At 41.6% G+C, this 24,829-nt stretch overlaps 1 protein-coding gene and 1 long non-coding RNA gene across 10 annotated transcripts in view; one reads left to right on the top strand and one right to left on the bottom strand.

The window, feature by feature from the left end:
- Positions 1-5,120: 5,120 nt before the first annotated feature.
- Positions 5,121-23,172, bottom strand: LOC143688981 (uncharacterized). 6 transcript variants are annotated; one of them, XR_013178429.1, is made up of 7 exons: positions 22,138-22,428; positions 16,206-16,382; positions 13,352-13,473; positions 12,014-13,258; positions 10,249-10,437; positions 8,741-8,846; positions 5,121-5,511 (listed from the first exon to the last, which is right to left on the bottom strand). It is a non-coding gene; the product is annotated as an uncharacterized LOC143688981 (long non-coding RNA). The 6 variants fall into 6 exon arrangements; XR_013178433.1 differs by having other exon boundaries at positions 12,018-13,258; XR_013178431.1 differs by lacking the exons at positions 12,014-13,258; positions 13,352-13,473 and having other exon boundaries at positions 5,132-5,511.
- The window catches only part of SAMD12 (sterile alpha motif domain containing 12), a 433,476-nt gene continuing 431,346 nt past the window's right edge, over positions 22,700-24,829 (top strand). For all 4 annotated transcript variants that reach the window (XM_077167535.1, XM_077167536.1, XM_077167533.1 and 1 more), the window contains exon 1: positions 22,700-22,858. In XM_077167535.1, coding sequence (XP_077023650.1) covers positions 22,846-22,858 — 13 coding nt within the window. In that variant the 5' untranslated portion in view covers positions 22,700-22,845. The remainder of the gene's footprint in view (positions 22,859-24,829) is intronic.

The raw sequence follows: 24,829 nt of genomic DNA, 5'->3' as shown, positions 1-24,829 counted from the left end.
AACCATTTTCCAAAATGACTGCACCATTTTGCATCTCCACCAGCAATGTGTGAGTGTTCCAGTCTCTTTACACACTCTTCAATACTTGTTATTGTCTGTTTTTTATTATAACCATTCTAGTGTATGAGGAATGGGATCTCATGGTGGTTTCAATTTGCATATCATTAATAACTAATGATGTTGACCATCTTTTCATGTGCTTAATTACTTACTTATATATCTTCTTTGGCGAAAGTCAGTTTAAGTGTTTTGCCCATGTTTTAATTGGATCATTTATCTTATTATTATTGAATTGTATGTGTTCTTTATATATTGAAGACATAGTTTTCATGAGATATATGATTTGCAATTGTTTCCCAAGCCAGTCTGTCGCTTGTCCTTTCATTTTCTTACTGATGGCTTTTGAATGCATTTGACTCTGGCTGGTTACAGTATCTATTCACTGACCTCATTTAGCTACTTTTAGATCATTTGGTTGCAACATATTATGGGGAAATCAATTTCAAAGGAAACTTACTAGCTCTTAACAAGCACAGGCCTTTGCATCTGGAGAGAATACTTCCTCCTAGCCCAATTCCTGTTCACCAAGTGATCAAGGCCAAAGTCCAGAGGCGAGGTGCAGCATTGAGCCTCTCTTGAGGACATAACACCCGTCCTCACATGATAGGGATTGCACTGAATCAGTAGATCCAACTGGGGAGAACTTCTGTCTTCTAATTCATAAGCATGGAATTTCTCTCCATTTCTCTAAAACTTCTTTAATTTCTCTCAGCAACGTTTTGCAGTTTTCAGTGTAGAAGTATTGCACATTTTGTTAAATTTATTTCTAGGTAGTTTATCCTTTTTGGTGCCATTATGGATGTCATTGTTTTCTAAATTTCATTTTCAGGTTGTTTGTTGCTAGTATATAAAATTACAATTGATTTTTGGATATCGACTTTATATCTTGTGACCTTGTTGAACTTGTTTATTATTTCCAGAGGTTGTTCTGTGGCTCCCTTAGGATATTCTACATGGCGTTGTTACTTTTTTTTTTGTACTCATAAGTTTGTGGGGATAAAATTTAGAACAACCTTATTTTAAATTAAAAATTAGACTGTACTCAAAATTATTCTTAACATAGAACTGTGCATGCCCAAAAAGCAGAAAGTGGGGTAAGGCCAGGGGGCCACACTGGGAATCACAGGCCATTTGTGGCCCAAGACACCCTTCTTGGTTGAGGGTTTTGTAAAAAATGTGCCTGTATCTATAGGGATATGCTGGAGGGAAAATCCTTGAGAATTGCTGCCTTTGGAAGATTGCATGGCCTGAGCCATGTCCTTGGGGGAAGGTTCTAGGGACAGAGAAAAGAACTTCAGGAGCAGAAACAGCGTAAGAAGAAATCAGAAGAAACACAGACCAGAATGGGGGAGGGGGGCATTTTGATGAGCCCAAATGTAAACAGTAAAGAGATACAAAAAGAGGCATCTTTTCCTTCATGGCAGAGAGTACAGAGTGGGGTCCAAAATCAGCATTTGAGCACTACACAGATTGTACGATTCAAAGGGACACGATGAAGGCAGTGAAAAGAGAGAAGGGGTGGCAATGGCTAAATTGCTGCTACAAAAGCATAAAGCACTTAGCATAGCAATTGGTTAATAGCAACTGGTCAGTATATGATGGCTGTTTATTTATTTGTGTAATTCCTGCCACTAAAATTAGAGGCATTCTGTGGACCCTGTTTAAGTAGAATTTGTACTGCTGAGGTCAGTGTCCTTGCTCGCTTTGATGGCCATTTCAGAGACAGTATCATGGGGCTCAGGAAGTGAAGAAGGCTGCATGGGATAGAGGTGGACCTCAGAGGAGAAGATGATAAACGTGAGGCTAAAACCAAAACTGTGCCCTAACCACGGATGGCTAGATCTCGAATACACAGTGCCTGCGGGTGAACTAATGGCTCTATGTGAAAAAATGCAGCTCCACAAATGTGTGTGTGCTTATTCAGAAAACCTACTTCAGAATTACCCATAGTCATATTTAGCTGCACATTTTATTTCTAAATTACCAGGTTAAGAAAGAAGTTCTCTTCTCATTGCAATTGAAAACCTGACACTGGATATGCCTGTCAAAAATGGGGCCATTATGTATTCAGAGAGGGCAACCTGAAGAGGTCCTGGATAGAAGCAGTTTCAGAACAGACCCCTCCCCTCCCCTCCCTCTGACCTACTTGAGCCCTGGTCATCTGACCACAGAGGGCTATAGTCTCACTGGGGGTGGGGGGTGGGGCACAGGGGGGGGGGACCGGGGGGAGGAGCGGGGGGGGGCTCATTTAGCTACATTTAGTTCATTTGGCTACAGCATATGACCCAGAAACCAATTCAATGGAGTATTTTTAGCCCCTACAAAGCACAGAGACTTACATCTGAGAAACCACCTCTGCCAGCCCTGCCCCTGCATTCTCAGTGAGTAGACTGATAGGGGTAGGGGTCCCAGAGGTGGCCTGAATACAAATCAGGTAGCAGAAATGCTTAGGTAGCCAGCACCTCCAGGGGAAATCGACAGCATCCTTTCTAACCTTTCCTCAGCTTCTCTGCTTCTAAGCAGGTATGATAATACTCTAGTATTATGATAATACTCTACATGACAGAGAGAAACCCTGATGGATGAAGGAAGAAGGAAGGACACATTGATATAATGTTCATCAGATGCCTGGCTCTACCTCAGGAAATCTGCATTGATTCTGAACTCAACTTCACCAATTGGGAAGCGAAATCATTTCACTTCCCGGAGCCCTCATTCTTTCCTTCTGTAAATTGGGGGTGTGGTTATTCCTACTTTGCAGGGTTGCCTCAAGGAGAAAAGAACAGAGTCCAGAATGTACTTCCAGAATGTACTTTGTCTAAAACAAAGCACCAAGGAGAACCTCCCTATTGCTTCATCTGAACTGGGTCTGGATATTAATGCTTTAGTGGCTGAGAACAGGGCCAACTGACATTTTTCTGCAAACAGATAATTTAAGTTGAAAGAACATACATATTATTTTCATAGAATTCTATGATGTTATTTTCATTTGAATGAAATGAATGTAGTGTGTAAACATTTTATTTTTTTCCGAATGGGCCCCTGTACAAAAAAAAATGTCATTAATCATGGCTCTAATTGGCTCCCTTGTTTCAGTCTGGCACTCTCTTACATCCATCCTTCACACCCCTGTCAACCTATTCAGGCTCAGAGACAAACCTGATGTTGACTCCTCTTTCTTCCTAATGATCCATACTCAGTCAGTCAAGTTGCATGCATTCTGCCTCCTTAATATCTTTCAAATCCATCCATTTCTCACCATCCCCCCTGGTGCCTCCATTTTAAGTACCTCTCATTTCTCACCTGTAACTAATAAACTATCCCCTGCATCAAACTCCGAGGTTGCTCTTTTACCTTGACTTCTTTCTCCACACTGCAGCCGGAACCATACATTCTATCCTGTAACTTCCTGTAGGAAACACTGATTGTCATTAGGATAAAATCTTCAACCTCTGGTATCGCCCCTCTGCCCTCTAGGTTCATCCTGCAGGTCCAGGCCCTTGCTCGGCTCTCTTGCTTCCTCTCACATCACTTCTATTGCACTTTCCACACCAGCCTTTCCTGTCACTGAAGGTGTTCCTATGCCAGGTTCTCACATTTCCTGCCCTTGGCATGTGCCGTTCCCTTTATTTGGAGGTCTCTCACTCCCTAATTACTGTCATACTCATGCCCTTCACCTGCCTAATTCCTCCTTACTTTCTGGTTTTTGACATTGCCTTCTTGGGGAATCCTTCTCAGGACCCTCAGACGGGGCTGGCTGCTCTTGCTATGTACCCTCATGTTCCTACTGCACTCGGCTATAATTGCCTCTTTGCCACCATGTCTCTTCAACTAAACTGTTAGCCCCTGTTCTAATTTGATAGCTGCTGGAACATGATATACCAGGAACAGAATGGCTTTTAATAGGAGGAATTTTTTAAGTTGCAAGTTTACAATTCTAAGGCCATGAAAATGTCCCAGTTAAAGCAAGTCTATGGAAATAGCCAATCTAAGGCACCAACAAGAGGTTACCTTCACTCAAGAAAGGCTGATGAAGTTCAGGGTTTCTCTCTAACTGGAAAGGCACATGGTGAACATGGCAGTGTCTGCTAGCTTTCTCTCCAGACTTCTTGTTTCATGAAGCTCCCCTGGGGATGTTTTCCTTTTTCATCTCCTAAAGGTCTCTGGCTGTGTGGGCTCTCATGGTTCTTGTCATTCTGAAGCTTTCTCCAAAATGCTTCCTCTTTTAAAGGATTCCAGTAAACTAATCACGACCCATCTGGAATGGGTGGAGTCACATCTCCCTCTAATTAGTACCTCTAATTGGGTGAGTCACATCTTCATGGAGATAATCTAATTAAGTCTCCAACCTAAAGTACTGAATAGAGGTTAAAAGAAATGGCTGCCTCCACATTAAACCATGACTTTTCTAGGGCATAATCCCTTCCAACCTGCACAGCTCCTTCAGCCATGAAAGGATTCTGGTTCCTATTACATAGTAGATGCTCTTGTTCTCTTGAGTAGATTTCTTTCCATCTCCCTGCTACTGGGGATATTGATCGCAGAGGTTCAAAGCCTTGCCTCTCAGGTGTCATTGCCTTAGGCTTCAAAGGAGGACTTTGCCCAGAATTACACACCCTTTAGGAAGAGCAGGACACCAATGAGGGACCACCAATGTCTGGCTGATGTAGCACACACAAAGGTCTGGCCTCCTGTCTTTGGGACAATTATAAAGACTTGTCTCAGCTTCAGCACTCCTGAGAGGCTCAGTTATCACCTTATTGAAAGGTAGTTTCTCTCCCTACTCAGACTGGCCTTCCTCACATTCTTTCTGGTGTATCTCCCAAGAATATTCTGCAATCAATCTTCCGCACAAAATTCACAATTCTCAGTCTCAGAGTCTATTTTCAGGGAATTCCAGTTTAAGACACTCCCTAATACCCAACATGTACTGGGCACATGTTAGGTGCTCAAAATGTAATTGATACATGAACAAATAAATGAATAAATGCCCTTTAATGCCAGCTTTCAGAGCAGGAAACATGCCTTTATTCATGTTTCCATTTCCAGTGCTCAACACAGGGACTAACTAACTCTCCCTACCTGAATGGTTCTTCAAGTGTTCTATGACTAATAATAGTGAAAAAACCCAGCACTGTTTCCAATAGTTGGGCCCACCTAATCCTGCACTAAGCAGAGAAACATGTCTCTTGGTGAGAAGATGAGTTTTATTGTGAAAGCACACATAAGGAACTGGAAGATCTTTCCAAGACCAGCTCAAAGTAAGAAAGGGGACTCAGGCTTTTAGACCAAGGAGAAAAAGAAATGTCCTCCCCTCTTTGCTGACCATCCAGGCTCAGATCTTTGGCCTTCAAGGCAAAAAGGTGCTGATTTATTAGTCCATATGATGTTTCTGGTGCTGGTGCTGTTCCATCCTGCTTTAGGCTGTTATCTCATTTCCTGCAAGTAAAGCTGAGAAGATCTGGTTAATGTAACTAAGAACAGAGAATAAACTTTTGAGATTAGATCAATAGCAAGCTATTCTAGCAGAGGCCTTTAGGCTTTAGATGAATCAAAGCTGTGTGAGTGAAGAATTATAATAAACATTTTCTAGCTACCAAAGGCAATACTAAACATTTTTCAGCTAAAGGACTATATAGAGCATCTTTCCAACTTTCCAACTATCACTGAGGGAACGGTCTTTAGGAGGATGTGGCTTCTTTCTTTCCCCATCAGGCCCAAAGAGACAGGAGCTAAAAGCAGCAACTTTGAATGTAATATTACTCTGAATAATAATGAGATGTACCACCTTGAAAGGGAGAAAAAATTATGCAGCAAATTACAAAGCAATTAGCAAAATACTTTCCTTTTCATAAGGGTTTGAGGGATTGTCCTTTCCCTGAGAATTAAGGTAACTTTAGAGCAGGCAATGACATGCTTTTGTTTGGTTTGTTCGTTGGTTTTTTTATGGTGTATCTTTACAGAGAACTCCAACAAGATCTGCCCGGGAGAGTACCTGCCCACTGGGACAATGTTCTAAGACCTGGAACACCAAGACCCCTTCCCCTTACTATACTGCAGCTCTGAGATTATTAGAAAAAATTACTAATTATCCCAACAAAAACCCTGGGATGTTACTCTGAGCTTAATGACTTGGACTTGGGGGAAATGTCTTAATGCAAGGAGTCACTACGGGTCCAGGAATGACCCAGTGGGTAGAATATGAATGGAGTTTCAATGGGGAAGTTCAGAAGACAAAGTTTTCTGGGCAAAACCAGGGCTGGAAAGTCAGGTTAGAAACTATGGACACTCTTTATGAAGCACTAGACTTCTTAGTCACCACTCCACTCTCCAACCCCCACACCCACATCCACACATTTTTGGACCCTGATGAAGTTATACATTCAGGACTTGACTTTATCATATTCATCCTGTGGTGCAATGTCCTTTTGACATTATCCAGCCCTTCAGTAAAGAAAGCCATGCTTATGTGTACATGCACACACACACACCTCAGCATTCTGGAGTAGTGATTTGGGGTATGTAAGACGTTGGGCAGTAGAGGAAATATAGAGCAACAGCCTACCGAGGAATGACTTTTTGGATTTTCTTGTGCTAAATAGAGTGAGCAGACTCGTCACCCAGCCAGAAGTATCATAGTGATGAGAAATAGCTTCCAAGTAGGGAACCCTAAAGCATTGCACTACTTGAAACCTGTGATTGTCCATAACAACCTGGAGAGAGCAAATCTCTTAGATTATAATATCTCTACCTTTCGAAGATTCATGTTACACATTAGCATACCAAAGTCTTTAGGAAATCCAATTAGTAAAGAAAACCGCCCAACTTTTAAGACTGTGTCCTCCAAAAACTTTCTACTGTTATCTACTAAGGTCTGTGGGACATTGTTTGAGGAATGCTACAAAGCCAATCGAAAGGCTCTTTTTCTTCTCTCTTTTCTTTCTTTCTTTTTTTTTTTTTTTTAACAATAGAGTGGCATAACCAAAGAGGATATTCTTGAAGATTTATGTGACCATTGGATGCAAGATAATTTGGAGGTGAGAGTGACTGGAGATGTGAACCCTATTAAGGGACTGCTACAATATTACAATTTCAGTCCTTATCAAGTATAGAATGAGGACAGTGGATAAAGGACAAGAAAGGGAGACACAAGAGAGCAATTACTGAGGACAAATTGATTGGATGGGGCCACTAACTTCTGTATAGATGGGGAGCCATGGGGAAGGAAGACTCATGTAATCATAAAACTTTAGAGCAGGAAACAGGCTTTACAATCATCTAGTTTGGTGGCTATCAAACTTTTATTTAACTACAGGACCTTCAAACATCAAAGTTTCAAGGAGAAATTTAAGGTGCAGGAGAGATGAAAGTAGATAGGCTGTGGGATGTCTGATAAAAGGAGTGAAAAAAAAGAAGAGTGTGAGGGAGAAATTCCTGTCCTTCACATTGTGAAAAACTGTGTCTGGGAATTTTTAAGGCAGTCCAGATCTGTAAAAAAAGTCCTAAAGATACAAACTTCTCAATTATCATTGCTCCTACTTCCAAACATTCCAGGGCAAATAAGTTGAGGAGGTAGGAGTACTTCACATGAATAATTTTGGACCAGGGAAAAATATAAAATGATGATGCAAAAATAATAAACCTCTACATCTGAATAATGCTTAGGAGCAGGGGGTTGCAAACTGGAAGACTATAGACTTGACATGGCTCTTGGGTAAATTAAGTTTAGTTGAGTAGAGTTTAAATGTTTTAAAATTTTAATGCTTTTCTTTGGGGCAAGAGTTCTCCCAATTATCTTCTCCTACAACTGAATTTCACTTGGCCAGCCCACTTCATTAAATGCTGTTATCTCCCTGGTCACTGTTGGCAACAGAATCTTTGACCCCTGCTTAATAGTTTACAAAGTACTTTCATATTTATTATTCCATTTAATTGTTGAACTTTTACAACAAGCCCATAAGATAGGAAGTCACTATCATTTAAAAAGATGAGGAAATGGTTTCAACAAAAAACAGTCTGTCTACAATCAATGAAAATGGAAACTCAAAATAATATAAGCAAGATTTGATACACAAATAGACTAGAGAACATTTAAAGTAGAAGCCAAAGGAGGGGTGGGGAGGGACATGGAGTAAGTACAGAGCAAATAAAAAGAAGTAGGTACTGGTAAGGGCAAAAGTGATAGTGTGGAGATCCAGAGTCTACACTGGAAGATCTAAGTAGATGAAGGTCTAGAAATGGAGAGACTTTGATTTGTGGGAAGGTCCAAAGCATGGTGGTTAAAAGCATGCATCCTGGAGTCGACGACCTGAGACCAATTCCTGGCTCTATCATGTCCTTTAATATATTAACATTCAACAAATTGCTTAACTTCTCTATGCTTTGGTACTCCATCTATAAAATGGGGATAATTTCATTAGTACCCATTTCCCAGAGTTATTGTAAAGACTAAATGAGCTATTCCATCAAATGCTTAGCACAGCACCTAATACAAGAGAAGCAACAAATTTAGGGTCACTGTTTAATACATTTGAGCTCATCATATAAGAAGGGTGATACATGCCAAGCACTATGCCTTGGCTGAGGATGTGGCGTAGAACACAGCACTTACTATTTAAGGCTTCATACTTGCTTTTGCTTACTAAACACTTATTTTGTGCCAAAAGTTTCATTATGTTACCTCTTGTGGTGGTTTAAAATGTGTCCATAGATTCTTAGACGCTTCCTTCAAGAAGTGGAAGTGAGTTCCCCTCCCTATGAGTTTTGGATTGTTCTTAGAGATTCGCCTGTAGGGAAACAGAAGAGGTGGAAGTGATGTGAGTGATTTCTGAGACCAAGTCACAAAAGGCATTGGGCAATCTGTCCTGACCAAAATGGGGAAAAGAAGTGTAATTAATAAAGTATCAGTGGCAGAGAGAGTTCAAATAGAGTCGAGAGGCTACTCTGGAGGTTGCTCTTACGTAAGCTTCAGTTAGACCTTGCTACCTATCATAATCTTCCAACCCCCAATTAGGACCATTCCAGCTAATGCTAAAGAACACCTAGGGCAATATATAAGATTCCATAAGGGTTCCATCCACTAGAGTAACTTTCCAGAAACCTACAACCTCCAGAATGGTCCCTGATCCAGATAAGTCATGAAACCTAGAGGGCCCGGCCTCTTCAGAACATCAGATAGTTCTGTCTCCCTACCCCATATTAGTGATAGACCCTTCCAACATGAAAAAGTTAGAATAGCCAAAGCCCATGGAAGGGATGAAAAGATCAAAGGTGATGGTGGAGTTATACAGTGAAAATAGGATTTAATAAATGAATATGATTGCTGAATCACTAAATTGACACCTCTTTTAGTCTCCAGTATCTTAGAGAAGCTAGAAGTACAATCTCAAAATTGTGGAATTGTAACCCACGTCAAACTCTGAAATATGTTCTACAACTAATTGTGGTGCTGTGCTTTGAAATTTATTGCCTTTTTTTTTGTATATATGTTATTTTTCACGAAAAGAGAAGGAAAAAAAGTCAATTGTGATGATAAAAAAAATTTAAGCCTTCTAGCCTCCTATATCCTGGAGCAGGTAGAAGGAAAATCTGAGAGGATCATATGGTAGCCCATGACAAACTCTGGGATATGTCCTGTAACTACTTGTTGAAGAGTGCTTTGAAAACCATTGCTCTTTTATTTCTTTGCTTTGTATGTATGCATACTATACAATAAAAAAGATTAAAAGAAAAAGGCATTGGGGCTTCTTTCATGTTCGCTCCCTCTCGGGGAAGGTAGCCGCCATTTTGTGAGGACACGCCCACAGCCATGTGAAGAGGTTCACATGGTGAGGAGCTGAGGCCTCCTGCCAGAGCAAGCAATAGCTCACTAAGTGAATGAATGTGCCACCTTGGAAGTTGATCCTCCTGCCCCACTTATGCCTTCAAATAATTCCAGTCCTTGACTGCAACCTCATGAGACCCCAAGCTGGATACATCCAACTAAACTGTTTGCAATGGCCTGAATCACCGAGATAAGTGTCAGATGATAAAAGTTCATTGTATAAAGCTGTTAATTGTGGAGTAATTTGTTCTTTAGATAGATAACTTATCATCAAAAAAAAAAAACAAACCTGTGAAGGATATGGTATTTGTTTTATAAATGAGAAAACAAAGCTCAGAGACATTAATTAATCTGTTGCCACTCACCTAGCTGATATGTCATGAGAGGTAGATTTTGAACTTAGAGCTGATGTTTCCAGAGCCCAGGTACTTCTACTTATAACTGTACTTCTGAAGGCAGAGTCATTAACACATGCTGTACATGTGAGGCACATGTAAGGAACTAGGGCTTCAGGGATGCTTGGTTGGAGTGGGTTGTTTTGTCCTTAGACCAGCCTAGGAAATGATGAAGAAAGTTCCTCAAAATGTCCATAGAAGGATTGTATGAGGAAAGCAGAGATCACCTTAACAAATATACCACTGCATCACAGAAGAAAGCTTAACAGATGCTATGTTATTAACATTGAAAACTGTGGGGTAAAAATTAGATTATAATTTCATCCACCCCCAGAAAATGCAGATTTGCAACTTTTAGGGTCCCTCGATAAAACCTCCAGCTCTCATAGGAATACTTTTAAATACTATGTTGTTCACTAACCATTCACTACAGGTTGGTAAAAGTGAGTAGAAGACAAAACCCAGGGCAACTCCATGCTAATGTTGGCCTTCCCTTACAAGGCACATCTTGGAAATGCAGCATTCTCTCTTGTCCAGGTGCAATCTATATCATCTCCTATGCTGCATTTTTCCTTTTACTTCTTTGAGTTGGACTGACATTAGGATTGAACCCTAGATTCAGGTTTATGAGGACAGTAATCTGTCAAATTTGCCTTTGACCTGCCATCCTCCACAATTGCATATGGCGGAACACACTATGTAAACGATTAGAAAAGCAGCATGTGCAGTGGTTAGGCACATAGCCTCTAGTGTTTGCATGCCTGGGTTTTTGTAAAGAACTTAGGACAATGTCTTCACATAGTAACCACTCCATAAGTTTTTACTTCATTTAGGCAGGTTAAATTTATAGAACAGAATGCCATTTCTTTTGAGACCAATTGCCACTCTAAGTTGGGGTTTTCAATTTTTTCATTTAATCTTCACGAAATCAAATAGGCCTTAAGTCCCAGAAAGAAAATTGGTTATCTTTTTTCATCTCTCCATTCACAACTAGGAACTTGGTCATTATTTTAAAGGCATAAAGTTTTGAATATAACAAACATTTCTATAAAGACTTTCCTTACATTCCTACCTTTAGATTTTCTAATTTTAGTGTGCAAGACTGCATATGTAAGAGGGTGTGAAGGTAGTTCAATGGTAGAATTCTTGCCTGCCATGCAGGAGACCCGGGTTCGATTCCTGGCCCATGCACTTCCCCAAAAAACAAACAAGCAAATTAACAAAAAAAAATAACCAACCAAACAAAAAATTCAACCAAACAAAAAATTCAACAAATGGTGCTGCAATAATGGGATACTCACATGGAAAAACAAGGAAATGTAACCCCACCGTTTTAGCATACCAAAAAAAAAAAAAAAAAAAAAAGAACAGACTGCATATGTAAAATTACATGTCCCCTATATCATGGCCAATATAAGGAAGTTTCAAGAGTAATATGGCCAATTCCTGAATTTTACATTTTTACTTAAGAATCTAGCCCCACTTAAGATCTGACTCCCCTTTGTTAAATATGGTTGTGCATTAGATGCGACTTCACCAGTAAATTAACTTCCTATGTTCCAAATGCTGTATTTGATTTTGGCATTTTCTCTCTCTCACTTTATACATACAGCCACTTGGGTCCCAGGGTCATTCTTTTCCAGAACCGGATGAAGGCCGAACTATGGAGTCAGCAATATGTCCTTGGTAATAATCATTTCCACAAATGTATGAACCACTTTGGAAAGCCCCTTACCTACATTTTTTTCGTTGATTCCACCCAGGGTAGCTCATGCCACAGCCTCGGGCAAACAACCTTGTTGTTCTCCTCTTCCTCACACCCACAGAAAGTGAAAATTCATTGGGATGACATCTGGGTATAAGAACAGTGCTGCATCAACCCTGCTGCTCCATGGGGTGAGTAGAGCCTGCCTTCCTCAGAGTTATATCCTTATTTTTCAGAGTTGGTTAAACTCACTCTATTTCTAGTATCTATCTCCTTATGAATAATTCCTTTCTCCCTCCTTTTTGCTGACAACCGGGTGTGCCTATCCCACACCTCTACATAATCAGAAACATACACTCACACTGAGAAATCCGATTGGGATAAATAGAGCTTTCAAAGGTCGTACTTCTCACTCCTTTCTTAAGAACAATGACTAAATTGAGTTCTCCAAAGCCTAGGATTCAGTCTTCTATGACAAGGACTCTCCAACTTGAGTGTGAATTAAAATCACTTAGAGGTCTTGTTACAACATAGATTTCTGAGTCCAACCCCCTCCCTGCCATGAGGTTCTGATTCAGTAGGTCTGGGGTGGGGCCTGAGCATTTGCATTTCTAACCAGCTCCCAGGGGATTCTGATGCTGCGGCCCAAGGAAGCATATTTAAGAGATATAAATGGTCCCGTCATTGTGGAGATTGAATAATGATCCCAGTTAGCGCAATTCTGTAGGCAGAGTATATGTCTTTCTGCCTTGGCTTTGGGATTGGTCACGTGATTGGCTTTGGCAAATAAGATAAGGCCAGAAATGAAAGTGACCAATTTTGACCCACTTTCATCTCATCCTTCAGCTCTTCTGCCATTGCCATGAGCATGGCTGTCCCAGGGTGGCTGCCACCCCCTTAGCCTGGCCCCAGAATGAACTCACATGGGGAAAAACTGCCACAACCTACTCACAAATCTACAGTGAGGAACAGAGCTTCCCTAGCTGCCTCAACTTAAAGCTTAGCCACCCAGCTGAGCCAAGGTTAGAGAGATGGAAGGAGGGAATGGAGGGAGGAGAGAGGGAGGAAGAACTTGCAATTTCACAGGGAAAAATAAAACCTTAATCCTGGTAAAGTAGTTCATCCATGCATTCATTCAGTCATTGTTTTGTATAAATATATAACATATGAATTAAATACTTATTATGGGCCAGTCATAGTGTGTGTTGCTGGAACTTCAAAGGTGGGCAAAACCAGACTTTTCATAGTCTTGTAGAACCAGTAGAGGAGCTGATACTAGTGAAACAAAAACAACAATAAATGCATTCCTACAAGCTGATGTAATTATAGTTCCAGAAAGAAATTTCCACAAAAATATAGAAAACTAACCTTGACTGGGAGACCAAGCAAAACTTTGTTAGGTATTGTAGACTTTCACCAAGGAACACTGGATGCATTTAAAGCACTTTGCAGAGTAATGGGATGATTGGATCTGGGTGATAATCTGTTTGCTGGGTGAAGAAGGGATTGGACAGGGACAGAATTGTATGGTCAATAGTTAGCAAGCTACAGCAGTCTCTTGATGACAGGAAATAGTTGCTTGGGCGTAGAGAGTTTCAAAGGTGAACACTTTCAAGCTAAAATCATCCATGAAGCCAACTGTATTTTCTAGCAGCTCATTCAAGAAAAGTTTCACTCTCAGCAAGTTATTTTACACAATTAAGATAGGATTTTACTGAAATGCCATAGTATCTTTGTATCAGGGTGCATTTTTATATATTCCTGGTAGTCAGTAGAGTAAGCTGTACTTTTCAACCTAAGGAGATGATGCATTGAGAAATGTAATAGAAAAGTACTGGATCTGGAAGGCAAAAGTATCAAAGTCAGGCTCTATCTGGTTGTATGAATTTAAGAAAATCACCTGTCATTCTTGAGCCTTTATTTCTTGCCCATAAAATAAAGTAAATAATATCCACTCACAAATAATTTAAGGATAAAATGCAATAATGTATGTGAATGCTCATTGTACCATATATAAGGATGAAGGTATAAATATTTATTAATTATTAACAGAGGAGCAGAGGGAAAGGGAAAGGACAAAGAAAATGAAAGTAACAGCTTCAGAATCTCTGTCTAAGCAAAGAATTCTACCACAGAGAAAGAGGTAAAAGTGAATCCATCAAACCATGTGGACTTGCAGCCTGATGTGGGAGAGTCTGATTGTGAAAATCAGTTGCATCTTTTTTTAGAGTTATGCTGAAGTGCACAGATGGCAAGTAGTTCTAGATAATCATTCCATGATGTCCAAGACTGTTTCCAATTTTCACTCTGTAGGCAACTCTGCTATGAAAAGTTGCTGCAAATTTACCCCTGGGTAGGTTCCCAGAGCACAGAAAGTTTGCCCTAAATATGCCATTGTGGCTCACAATCAGACCACAGCCTATCAACAGAATCTGTCAACGGTCAATTCTATCAACAGAAGGGGCAAGTGGGCAGACTACTGCTTTTACAGCTATTCAAGACAGTGACACAACACTGAATGTTTTCCTGTGACTCTGACAAGGCACGGCGTTGAACAATTTAAGCTCATTCTGTCACTTAACTTGAGGTCAGGACTGGCAGACTTGCTTTAGACCTTCATCTGGCCACCAAAAAATAGCCTGGAGGACCATGTTACCACCGCACTGAAGAGTATTTATGCTCTTGGGAAATGACTTCTGGACCTTCCTTGAATAGTGGTGATGAGGAGGAGGAAGAAAAGAAGAAGGAAGATGAGGATGGCAGACATTTATTGGATTTTCGTTATTTCCCAGAACTGTATAACATATGGTATACCAGCGCTGTGAGTTAGGTGAGACTATTCTTGTTTTATATAAGGGGAAATCAAGGCACAGTAATGTCAAAGAATGACGAACAACTAGTAAATATCAGTCAGGATCACAACCTAGTTCTGTATGCCTCTGAAGCTTGAATTCTTAACCAAATATTAAGATAACCACATAAAATAAAAACCAGATTTTGCCCAAATTTTTGAGCATCCAATTTGAGTCTTTGATTTTGGAAGTATAGTTTAAAAGAAAGGTGCTATAGAATCTTAGAGACCTATCACAAAATAGATTTGGCTATGCTTTTACTTGAACCACATTCCCTGAAATATGCTTACTTCCTCCAACAGGAGCCTGATATAACTTGGCACTTTAACTTGGCACTTCTGTTCATGCCTCAAGGATTAGAAAGAGTTATTATTTGTTTCAGTAACATAGAAAATTATTTTCTCTCTCAGTTCTATCCTGTCAAACATTTCTAATCATTAGAGTTTGGATCCTTCTGGTTAGTTTTATAAGTCCTCTTTGAATAGACTAGACATACATAACAATCCTATTTACCTCTGAGATTTATGGAAGTTTTCTATACAGCCATGTTAAGATGGCAACCTAGTTAGAACAACAAACATAGTAAAATACTTATATACATTATTGTAAATTTTAGGATCTGATAAAATCAATAATCATATCTTAATATTTCCTCTTTTATTTTGTTTAAATCATTGTAATAAAGTGATGGACTAGCTTTTTCCTTTCTTCGCCTTTGTTGAATTCAGCAATTATTGAGTCACTCCTAGAAATAATATTTCCAGACATTAAAGTATTGAAAACTCTTCATTTTATTCTTATTGCCAATTTCTAATTGCTCAAATACTCCTGAAATCAGGTTTTTGATTAAGTGATCAATATTTAAGTCTGCATGGAGTGATGCTGCAAAGTTCTGCACTCAGTGTAACTGACTCCTTCTGTTACCACTTCATGTCCCTGAGACATTGAGCAAAATACTTAACCTCTTTGAGCCTCAATTTCCTCATATGGAAAATGGGGATAAATCACAAAATTATAGGGGTTAAATTAAATAATGAATTGGAAAGTGCAAAGTACACAGTCTGGCACTTGTAAACAGTCAATAAATGCTACTGTATCAACAACAAGAAGAAATTATTTATTGAGCACCAATTACGTAATCAGCAGTATGACTGAGACTATAGAAGATATGAAGAAGTATAGGAATCAATAGCAGCATTCAAAGGCATATCCATCACAAGAAAAAGTATAATAGTAATTAAGTTATGGTCTTTGGAGGCATGGGTTGGAATCTGGACTCTGCCCCTGACAAAGACTGAGTTAGAAACTGTACTGGGCTGCTGATAACACAGACCAAAAATAACAGTTATTTAAACAAGTTACAATTTTACCTTCTCTCATATGAAAGAATTCCAGAGGTAGTCAGTCCATGGCTGGTTTGTTGGTCCCAGGGTCATCATGTGTGCCAACTCTTTCTCTAGTTCTACTCTGCCCTTTGTGGCACAGGTCACCAACCCTCAAGATCACCAAATAGTGCAAGATGACTGCTGCAGCTCCAGCCATCAGCCCTGTGTTCAAGGCAGAGGGCAGAGGAAGGGCAAATGTTAAAATTCAAAATGTCAAAACACTGACAGCAACACCCCTTTTAAGAACGATGTTTAGAGGTCTCATTCAATAAGTTTTACTAAATATCACTGGCCTGAAATTAGGCATACAGTAGAGGCTAGGACATGTAGTCCTTTAAGTAGAACATTTCCATCCTAAATAAAGCCAGGATTCTATTATTATGGAGGGAAGGGGAAAATGGATATTTTAGGGGAAAAAATGGCCAACTCTGTTGTACTTGATACAAATGAGAAAATCATTAAGTCATCTGTTCTTGAGTTTTCTTGTACTTAAAATGAAGACATTGAGACCCTTATCACATGGCATTTAATAGTCAGTTGACTTGCCAGTCTCCTCCCCACCCACCTCTCTCTCCTAGCCCAACCCTCTGTCCCAACCCTGCTAAACCTAAGAGCTCATTTTTGAATTCCCAGGCCCTACAATAGTACTGGACCCATGGGGATTACCCAAAAATGTTTGATGAATCAAATGTGGTGCACTGAAACAGGGAAAGAAAACTATATTTTATACCTGGGTATGAACTGTTAAAACTTAGGACTTGGGGAAAGGAAGTAAATGTAATATTTTTGAGCACCTAATAGGATGAATTATGGGAAACATTTCATAAAAATAACCAACATGTACCTGCTATTTATTACATACCAGGAAATCTCTGTGTTACACATATATTAACTCATTTAATTCCCATAACCACCCTGTGAGAAAATCATCACTGCCAATTTACAAATGTGAAACCAGTTCAGTGATATCATGTGCCATGTTGAAGGGGAAACAACTCTTATTCATCAGAGTCAGGCTGTGGACCCAGGTTGGTCTGACTTTTCCAAGGTGGTAGCAGAGGGCCTGGAGAGGAACCCGCATTCGAGAGGCATGGCGCAAGAAGACATGACAAGAATCAGTGACAGGTTAAAGAGCATGTAACAGAGAAAAGTGAAACATTTCTTCTGCAGACTTTTTACCCGGGCTTTTGTTCTTTATCCCTTGAAGAGAGTTGCTCAATAGTACAGGTTTGAATCTCCAGAGCAATTTTAAAGGAGGAAAGAAATGCTTGGGAGGGAGCCCCTCCCTCTGGAGATTCTGATTTACTTTGTCTGCATTTGTATTATTATTATCATTATTATAATTTTTTTTTTTAACTATCTGTCTCTACCCCCCAAAATAGGTCCGGCTTTGCCCAGGGCGTCTCCTGTATTCATTTTCTTTTGTGCATAACAAATTATCACAAATTTGGCAGCAAAAACAACACCCTTTTATTAGCTCACAGTTTTGTAGGTCAGAGGTCAGGACAAATTCATCTGGGTTCTCTGTTCCAGGTCCCACAAGATCTAAATCAAGGTGACAGTTGGGTTGGACTCTTATTGAAAGGTTCTGGGAAGAATCCACTTCCAGGCTCACACAGATTGTTGTCAGAATTCAGTCTTGGCAGTCGTAGGCATGAGGTTCCTATTTCCTTCCCAGCTGTCATCAAGGGTTCCCCTCCATCTTCAAAGGAGCAATGGTGCATTGAGCCCTTCTCATGGCTCAAAGGTATCTCAGTTCCTCAGCTGCTTTCCTTTCCTGCCACCAGCAGGAGAAAGTTCTCTGCTTTTAAGCAGAGGGCTTACGTAGTTAGATGATACTCTCTCAGATAATCTTCCTTTTCAAAGCTCACTGTTTCCTTATAACATAACACAATCACAGGAGGAATATATCATCACATTCACAGGTTCTGGAGTATAGTATGGAATCCTGAGCGCCTTGCCTAGAAATTCTGCCTACTACATATCTGAAGTACTTAGAAGAGCACATAGTAGGTTCTCAAAACATATTTGTTAAATAGAATGGAATTGAACTGCCACTTTGTTATGGTAAAGAAAAAGATAAAGCACAGATAATCAAGGAGAGGCTGATAAATGGGTCTTTTATGCATATTTGACTCTAAACATGCAGACATTTTCACCTTTTAAAGTTATTCATTAGAGTATAATACACATGCAAAAACTTGTACAAACCATACGTATGTGTATGTGTGCTCAATAATTCTTCACAGATAGCATACATATAAAAAGCAACCAGATCAAGAAACAAAATGTTTTCAGTACCCCAGATGCCTTTGTAGGGCTTCCTTCCAGTAACTAACAGTTCACCCCTTTACCCAATACACCCTGAGGGGTGATTTATATAAGTGGAATCATGCAATATGTACTCTTTTTGTCCTGACTTCTTTTGTTCTTTGGCTTGTGTAGTGTGGTGTGCAGCCTCTAAGAAAACCTCTGAGTCTGCCTCCTGTTATTCAACACATAGTCTAATCCCCTTCCCCTGAGTGCTTCTAACCAATAAAATATGGTACCTCCAGGATTAAGTTACAAAAGACAGTGATTTCTGTCTTCCTAGCAGACTCCCGCTCTTGCTGGATTTGATGAAGCAAGGTACCATGTTTGAGAGGCCCTTGTAGCAAACTGCTGAGGCTAGCCTTGAGGCAATAGCCAGTAAGGAACTGAGGCCCCCAGTCCAAAAGCCAGAGGAACTGAATTCCACCCATAACCACCTGAGCATGGAAGCTGACTCTTTCCTGGTTGAACCTTCAGATGACAGATGATTTCAGCCCAGCCAACACCCTGATAGCAGCCTGTGAAAGACCCTGAAGCAGAGGCCCCAGCTAAGCTGTGCCCAGATTTCTAACCTGCAGAATCTATAAGATGATAAATGTGCATTGTTTCATGTTGTTAAGCTGTGGGGTAATTTGTTACATGGCAATAGATAATTAATACACGTGGTTCATCTGTATTGTCGTACACAGTTGTAGTTTGTTCTTATTACTTTACAGCAGGGTTTGGTAAGCCTTTTCCTATAAAGTGCTAGATAGGAAATATTTTAAGCTTTGCAGGCCAAGAGGCAACATTGAGGATATTATATAGGTACTTCCATATAATTTCCATGTCTCAAAATATTATTTTACCTTTGATTCTCCTCTTCCCCTCAACCTTTAAAAGATGTAAAAACCATACTTAGCTCATGGGCCAAACAAGAAAACCTGGGCCATAGTTTGCTGAGCCTGCTGTGTAGCACTGTTTGGTTGTATCACAATTTATTTATCCAACCTATTGTTGTTAAGCATCTGGTTTGATTCCAGTTTGGAGCTATTACTAATAATACAGAGTGAACACTCTTATACCGGTTTTTTGGAGAACATGTATTTGTATAGCTGTTGAGTATACACTTGGGAGAGGAATTCTAGGTCATAGGATATGTGTATATTTAGCTTAATTTTACAGTCAAATGATTTTACAAAGTGGTTGTATCAATGTGCACACCTCTAACAGCTGTAAGAGTCCTGACTGCTCCACGGTCCTGCCAAAACTTGGTAATTTCTGTGTTTTCATCTCATGGGCATTACTGTTTGTTCAAAGCTCTCAGGTTATTCTAATATTCGGCCAGAACTGAAAGTCCTTACTTAACTGCTGCTTATCTTTTAACTGGTTGAACCACATGGCACTGCTCTATTCAAAAATAAGAAAACAGCTGAATATTGGCTATTTCACATGGCTCAAACTAATATTTCAATCACATCTTATCTACATTTACCCCCAAAGTGTAAATCAAACTGGGGCAACATGTTGGGAAGGCTATTAAAGAGCTGAACTAAAATGAAGTTTTTGAATTCCTAATGGATCTCAATGACTTTAAAATTTTAATATTTCCAGATCCTTAAAAGCTTGAAATACAGATCAATACTTTTCAACCTGGTTGCAAATTAGAAGCACCTCAGGGTTTTAAAAACTTGCACGCCCCTACCCAATGCCTTGGAGATCTTGATTTCTATATGTCTAAGGTGGGGCTTAGAAATATGTGACTATAAAAGGTTTAGGCCCTGCTAAGGTTGATGTTCTAGTTTGCTGGCTGCTGGAATGCAATATTCCAGAAATGGAATGGCTTTTAAAATGGAATTTAATAAGTTGCAAGTTTACAGTTCTAAGGCTGAGAAAATGCCCCAATTAAAACAAGTATAGAAATGTTCAATCTAAGGCATCGAGGGATAGATACCTTGGTTCAAGAAGGCCGATGAAGTTCAGGGGTTCTCTCTCAAGTGAGAAGGCACATGGTGAACATGGTCAGGGTTTCTCTCTCATCTGGAAAGGCACACGACGAACACAGCATCATCTTCTAGCTTTCTCTCTTGGCTTCCTGTTTCATGAAGCTCCCCGGGAGGTGTTTTCCTTCATTTCCAAAGGTCGCTGGCTGGTGAACTCTTTGCTTCTCATGGCTATGTCATTCTCTGTTCTCTCAGAATCTCCAGCTTTCTCCAAAATGTTTCTCCTTTTGTAGGATTCCAGTAAACTAATCAAGACCCACCCGAATGGGTGGAGTCACATCTCCATCTAATCAAGCTTAATACCAACATTTGATTGAGTTACATCTCCATGGAGATAATCTAATTAAAGTTTCCAACATACAGTATTGAATAGGGATCAGACGAAATGCCTGCCTTTACAAAATGGGATTAGGATTAAAATATGGCTTTTGTAGGGTACATACATCCTTTCAAACTGGCACAGTTGAGAACCATTGATACTGCCTGTTCCGTGGTTTTCTTTTTCATTAATTGAATTTAAGGAAGGACTCACTGCGTTGGCAATTTTATGCCTTTGGTGGGGTGGGGAATGGGGAGGTGGGAGGTGGAGAAAAACCTGGATTTCGAGTCCTTAAGCTTTGCTGCATATTAGGTTGGAAAAATTCTTTTTCTCACGGAAATTTTATTTCACTTAACAGGTCTGATTATATTGTACCCAGTTTTCCTTGGATTGATTTATACATAGCTGGATGGACTCAAGAGTTAAGTATCATGAAAGACATTCAATGGTTGCACGCAGGTATTTTTTTAAAGTGCTCAAACATAAAAGAAAGCCATGGCATATTACCCAGTAGTAGCACTAAGCGTGCGCTTAATAACCAAAAAAGCAGGTGTGCATATGCCCACACACACACACACAGAAACAAAATTATTTGAAAAAAAAAATTTATATGAACAAGACGGACAAAATCTATGTAGTCATTATGGGAAGAACTGGACCTTTGTACTTCCTTAGAATTATTTTACAGAATGAATTTTAATAATTATATAGAAAGAGCAAAAGGGGTCGGGGAGGGGTAGCAGAAGTAGAGAGTAATGGTGTAGGCGGGGGTGGACGTGGTATCCTATGCATTTCCGAGATCAAGACCTTTAAGTCTTAACCCAGTCTAGAGCCAGATTTGTTTCCAAGCCTATTCCCTTACCCCAAACAGTCACAACAGCATCTATATTTCCGCACGCTGAGAAAAAAGTTTGGGAACTTCATTTTTATACCTATTTTCCAGCTCTGGAATTCTATTACCCCGGACGTGATTCCCCTTATCCTATCTGTTTCTTATGCCCCAAGTAACAGGAGACAGGGCACAGGTAATGGATACAGGGCATAGGTATTGGATATGAGGAATTGCTTCAAAAGCTGAAAGAGCACTGACTTATAGGTACCATTAATTATAAGGTCCTAACCCAGTCAACCGGTTCCAGGCCAAGCAAACTGAAAGCCTCCCACTTGGAAGCCAGGAAAGGCTTCCAGCACCTGATGTCTTCCGGTGAAACCTCGTTACTAGACTTTGCTCCTAATAACCCTTCGGGATGTTACCTGTTCCGGCTTGTCCTGCCCAACCCTCCCCCCATACCAAGAGTTTAGTCACCGGAACACGTCCCGCCCTGGAGGATCTGAAGACAGCTGTGTCACTTGGCAGGATTTCCCACAAACGGCACACGTCCCAGGGTGCACAGGAGCAAGGCTCAAACGCCCCCTGCCCTGGCAGAAAACCAGGGCGCGGCTGGGGTCTTGGCCAATGCAGGGAGGGCGGTCAGGGAGGGCAGGTGGATGCAGCAGGCCGCTGAGCGCAGGGGGCCGGTCACGGCCCGGCCGCCGCCTCCTCCCGCCCCGGCCCGCACGGTGCCCGACCCCTTCTAATGCACCGGGAAGATCTCGATCCCGGTCCTCACTCCGAGCGCCAAACGCAGCCCGGCGCGCGGCATCGTGGGAAACGTAGTTCCCGGGGCGCGCGGGGCGTGCGGGTCTGCTCCCGAGGACCCCGGGTCTGCTCCCCAGGAGCGGGTCTGCTCCCGAAGCCTGAGGTGCAGTCTAGAGAGTGGAGGCGGGGTCGCGCCCCGCGGACGAACTGGGGCGTTTTCCCAGGCCGGGGCGAGGGGGAGGGAACTACAATTCCCAGGCCGTCGTGCGCGCAGCCTGGAGCCGGCTGCCTCGCTTTGCGTGACCGCGGCAGGTTGGTCCTGGAGCAGATTGAGCGCAGAATATTTAGGCGAGAGCGAGAGGCGGGGGGTGGCGCGGGGCAGGACGAGCACTTCGGCCAAGAAAATTATGCATGCGTTAGGCAAGCTGTGAGAGCATGGCTGTGGAAGGTAAGGGACGCTTGGGGCATTCTGAGCCCCCACTTAACCCGCACACCCCAAAACACACATCCCCGATGAAGCGTGGGGATCGTGGGCAGGAGAGGAAAGGGGGCGGTGGAGAGCGGGCCCCTTTCCCCCACCCCTCTTGGCGCGTACCTGAGCCGAAGAAGGCCAGCAGAAGGCTCAGTTGTTTGGAGAGATGTAGGTGCGCAGGGCTTTAGGGCAGGAGGCTGAGAGAAAAGTGCCCTTAATGCGAAGCAATCTGCTGGAAATGGGGGAGAAGCGGGGGGGACCGGCCTGAGGTGTCAGCCCGGAGGTACGCCCTCAACCCTGCTCCCTTCCCCCAGGGCTGCTGGGGGGCCACGGGGCTGGGGATGCCCGCGTCGCCCCCCACACGTGGGTAAGGACCCCGTCCAGGTGCGTCATCCGGAAGCGTGGACTGCGTTGTGTGCACCTGGCAGCAGCGGCAGCAGATGTACCCATAGGGTGGAGGGGTCCCTCCCCTTGTCTCTGTTTATACAATCTTCCTGGGGTCAGCAAAGTTGACAGAAACGAAATGGTATCAGCCAGGGGAAAAAGGACAGCCAACCTCTTCGATTGAGTGGACCCTTTTCTAGGAAGACAACCTCTCCTTTCCTCAGGTTATTTTTGTTTCTGGTTTTGCAGTTTGGGCTGTACAGTTCTGCCACCTTTGAACTTCCTAGTTGAAAGCAAGGGACAGGCGGTTTGTGAGAGAACCTGAGTGTTGCATTGGGGCTCTATTTCCTCGGAAGACAGGCTTTCTAACTGAGGGTAGTGTCTGGGAAAAATCTGTAGACTGTATGTGTTTGTGATATCAAATTAGAGGCTAGACTGTACCTGAATGATAAGAAGGAAATGATCTTGGGAGCATTATGGTCAGGTCCGGTCAGGTCAGAGGAGAACTGAGGTAGGAAAAAGAGGGCATCCGCCTGGCAGCTGCCTCAGGCACCTTGCCAAGGGGAAATGAGCCTGTTCCTCGCAGGTTAGAGACCAGAATGAACCACAAGAACTTGCTTGCTCCCCCTTCCTTCCCTACCCCAGGAGAGAGCTGAACTGGTCAGACTCTGCTGTCTTTATAATTACTGTCTTAGAGCAACCTGAAGTAGCAACAACCCAGCTCCTAGGTTCAGCACCCACAGAAAACCGTGGCCTTTGGGCTGTCTCCAGTTCAGAGGTCCCCAGTTGGCAACGTCCAGCTCTCCCAACTCTTTAAGATGAAACATAGTCAAAGACTTTTGTAGTTTTTCTCTTAGGTTCAGATGTACTAGTAGGGTGAGAATCTGGTTTTTTGTACATTGTTGAAGTTGATGCTAAGTGAGTCAAGATTTCAGGCACAAAAAAATAACTAACTTGGTTCATCCTGATTTGAGAACAAGAGTAAGTTGACCCACCGGCACTTCACCCATCCTATCCCTCAGACAACATTGGTTATCTTCTCATCTCCAGCCCTTCTCTTCACCACTCTACTATGTCCCCAAGCAAGGGACACTCCCTCTTGTTGCTAGTCCACAATGAGCTTGAAAACAATTTCCTGCTCCTTGTAAAAATACAGAATTAGTCATGTTTCTTGTCTGATGGCTTATCATACCAATGAAGCCAGACCTTACAAAAACAATGACTTTGGAAGGAAGTCTGAGGAGAGCTTGCTTTATATTATTTTCTATTGACTTATTTGGTTTAAGTGCATTCCTAGCAAACAGGAGATTCTGGGTTTGGATCACAATGAAGTCATAACTTGAGGAATGAAGGAAGTATTTTAACTTTTGATGCAATTATGTTGCATATCTCTGGTCTTTGCAAAGGCATTTTTCTCAGCCTGGATGGGAGCCTATCCTGGCTACTCCCACTTGGTCTTCCATGACTCGAGGGAAACCTTTGGGAATCTTTCCCTACCCTCACTTCCCCCCTGCCTCCCCAGTGCTCAGCCCCAGTCCATAGGAGGTATTACCTTTTGTGCCA

This window comes from Tamandua tetradactyla, chromosome 6 (assembly GCF_023851605.1).
Source record: "Tamandua tetradactyla isolate mTamTet1 chromosome 6, mTamTet1.pri, whole genome shotgun sequence".
NCBI classification, from domain to species: Eukaryota; Metazoa; Chordata; class Mammalia; order Pilosa; family Myrmecophagidae; genus Tamandua; species Tamandua tetradactyla.
This window is presented reverse-complemented; position numbering and strand designations above follow the sequence as displayed.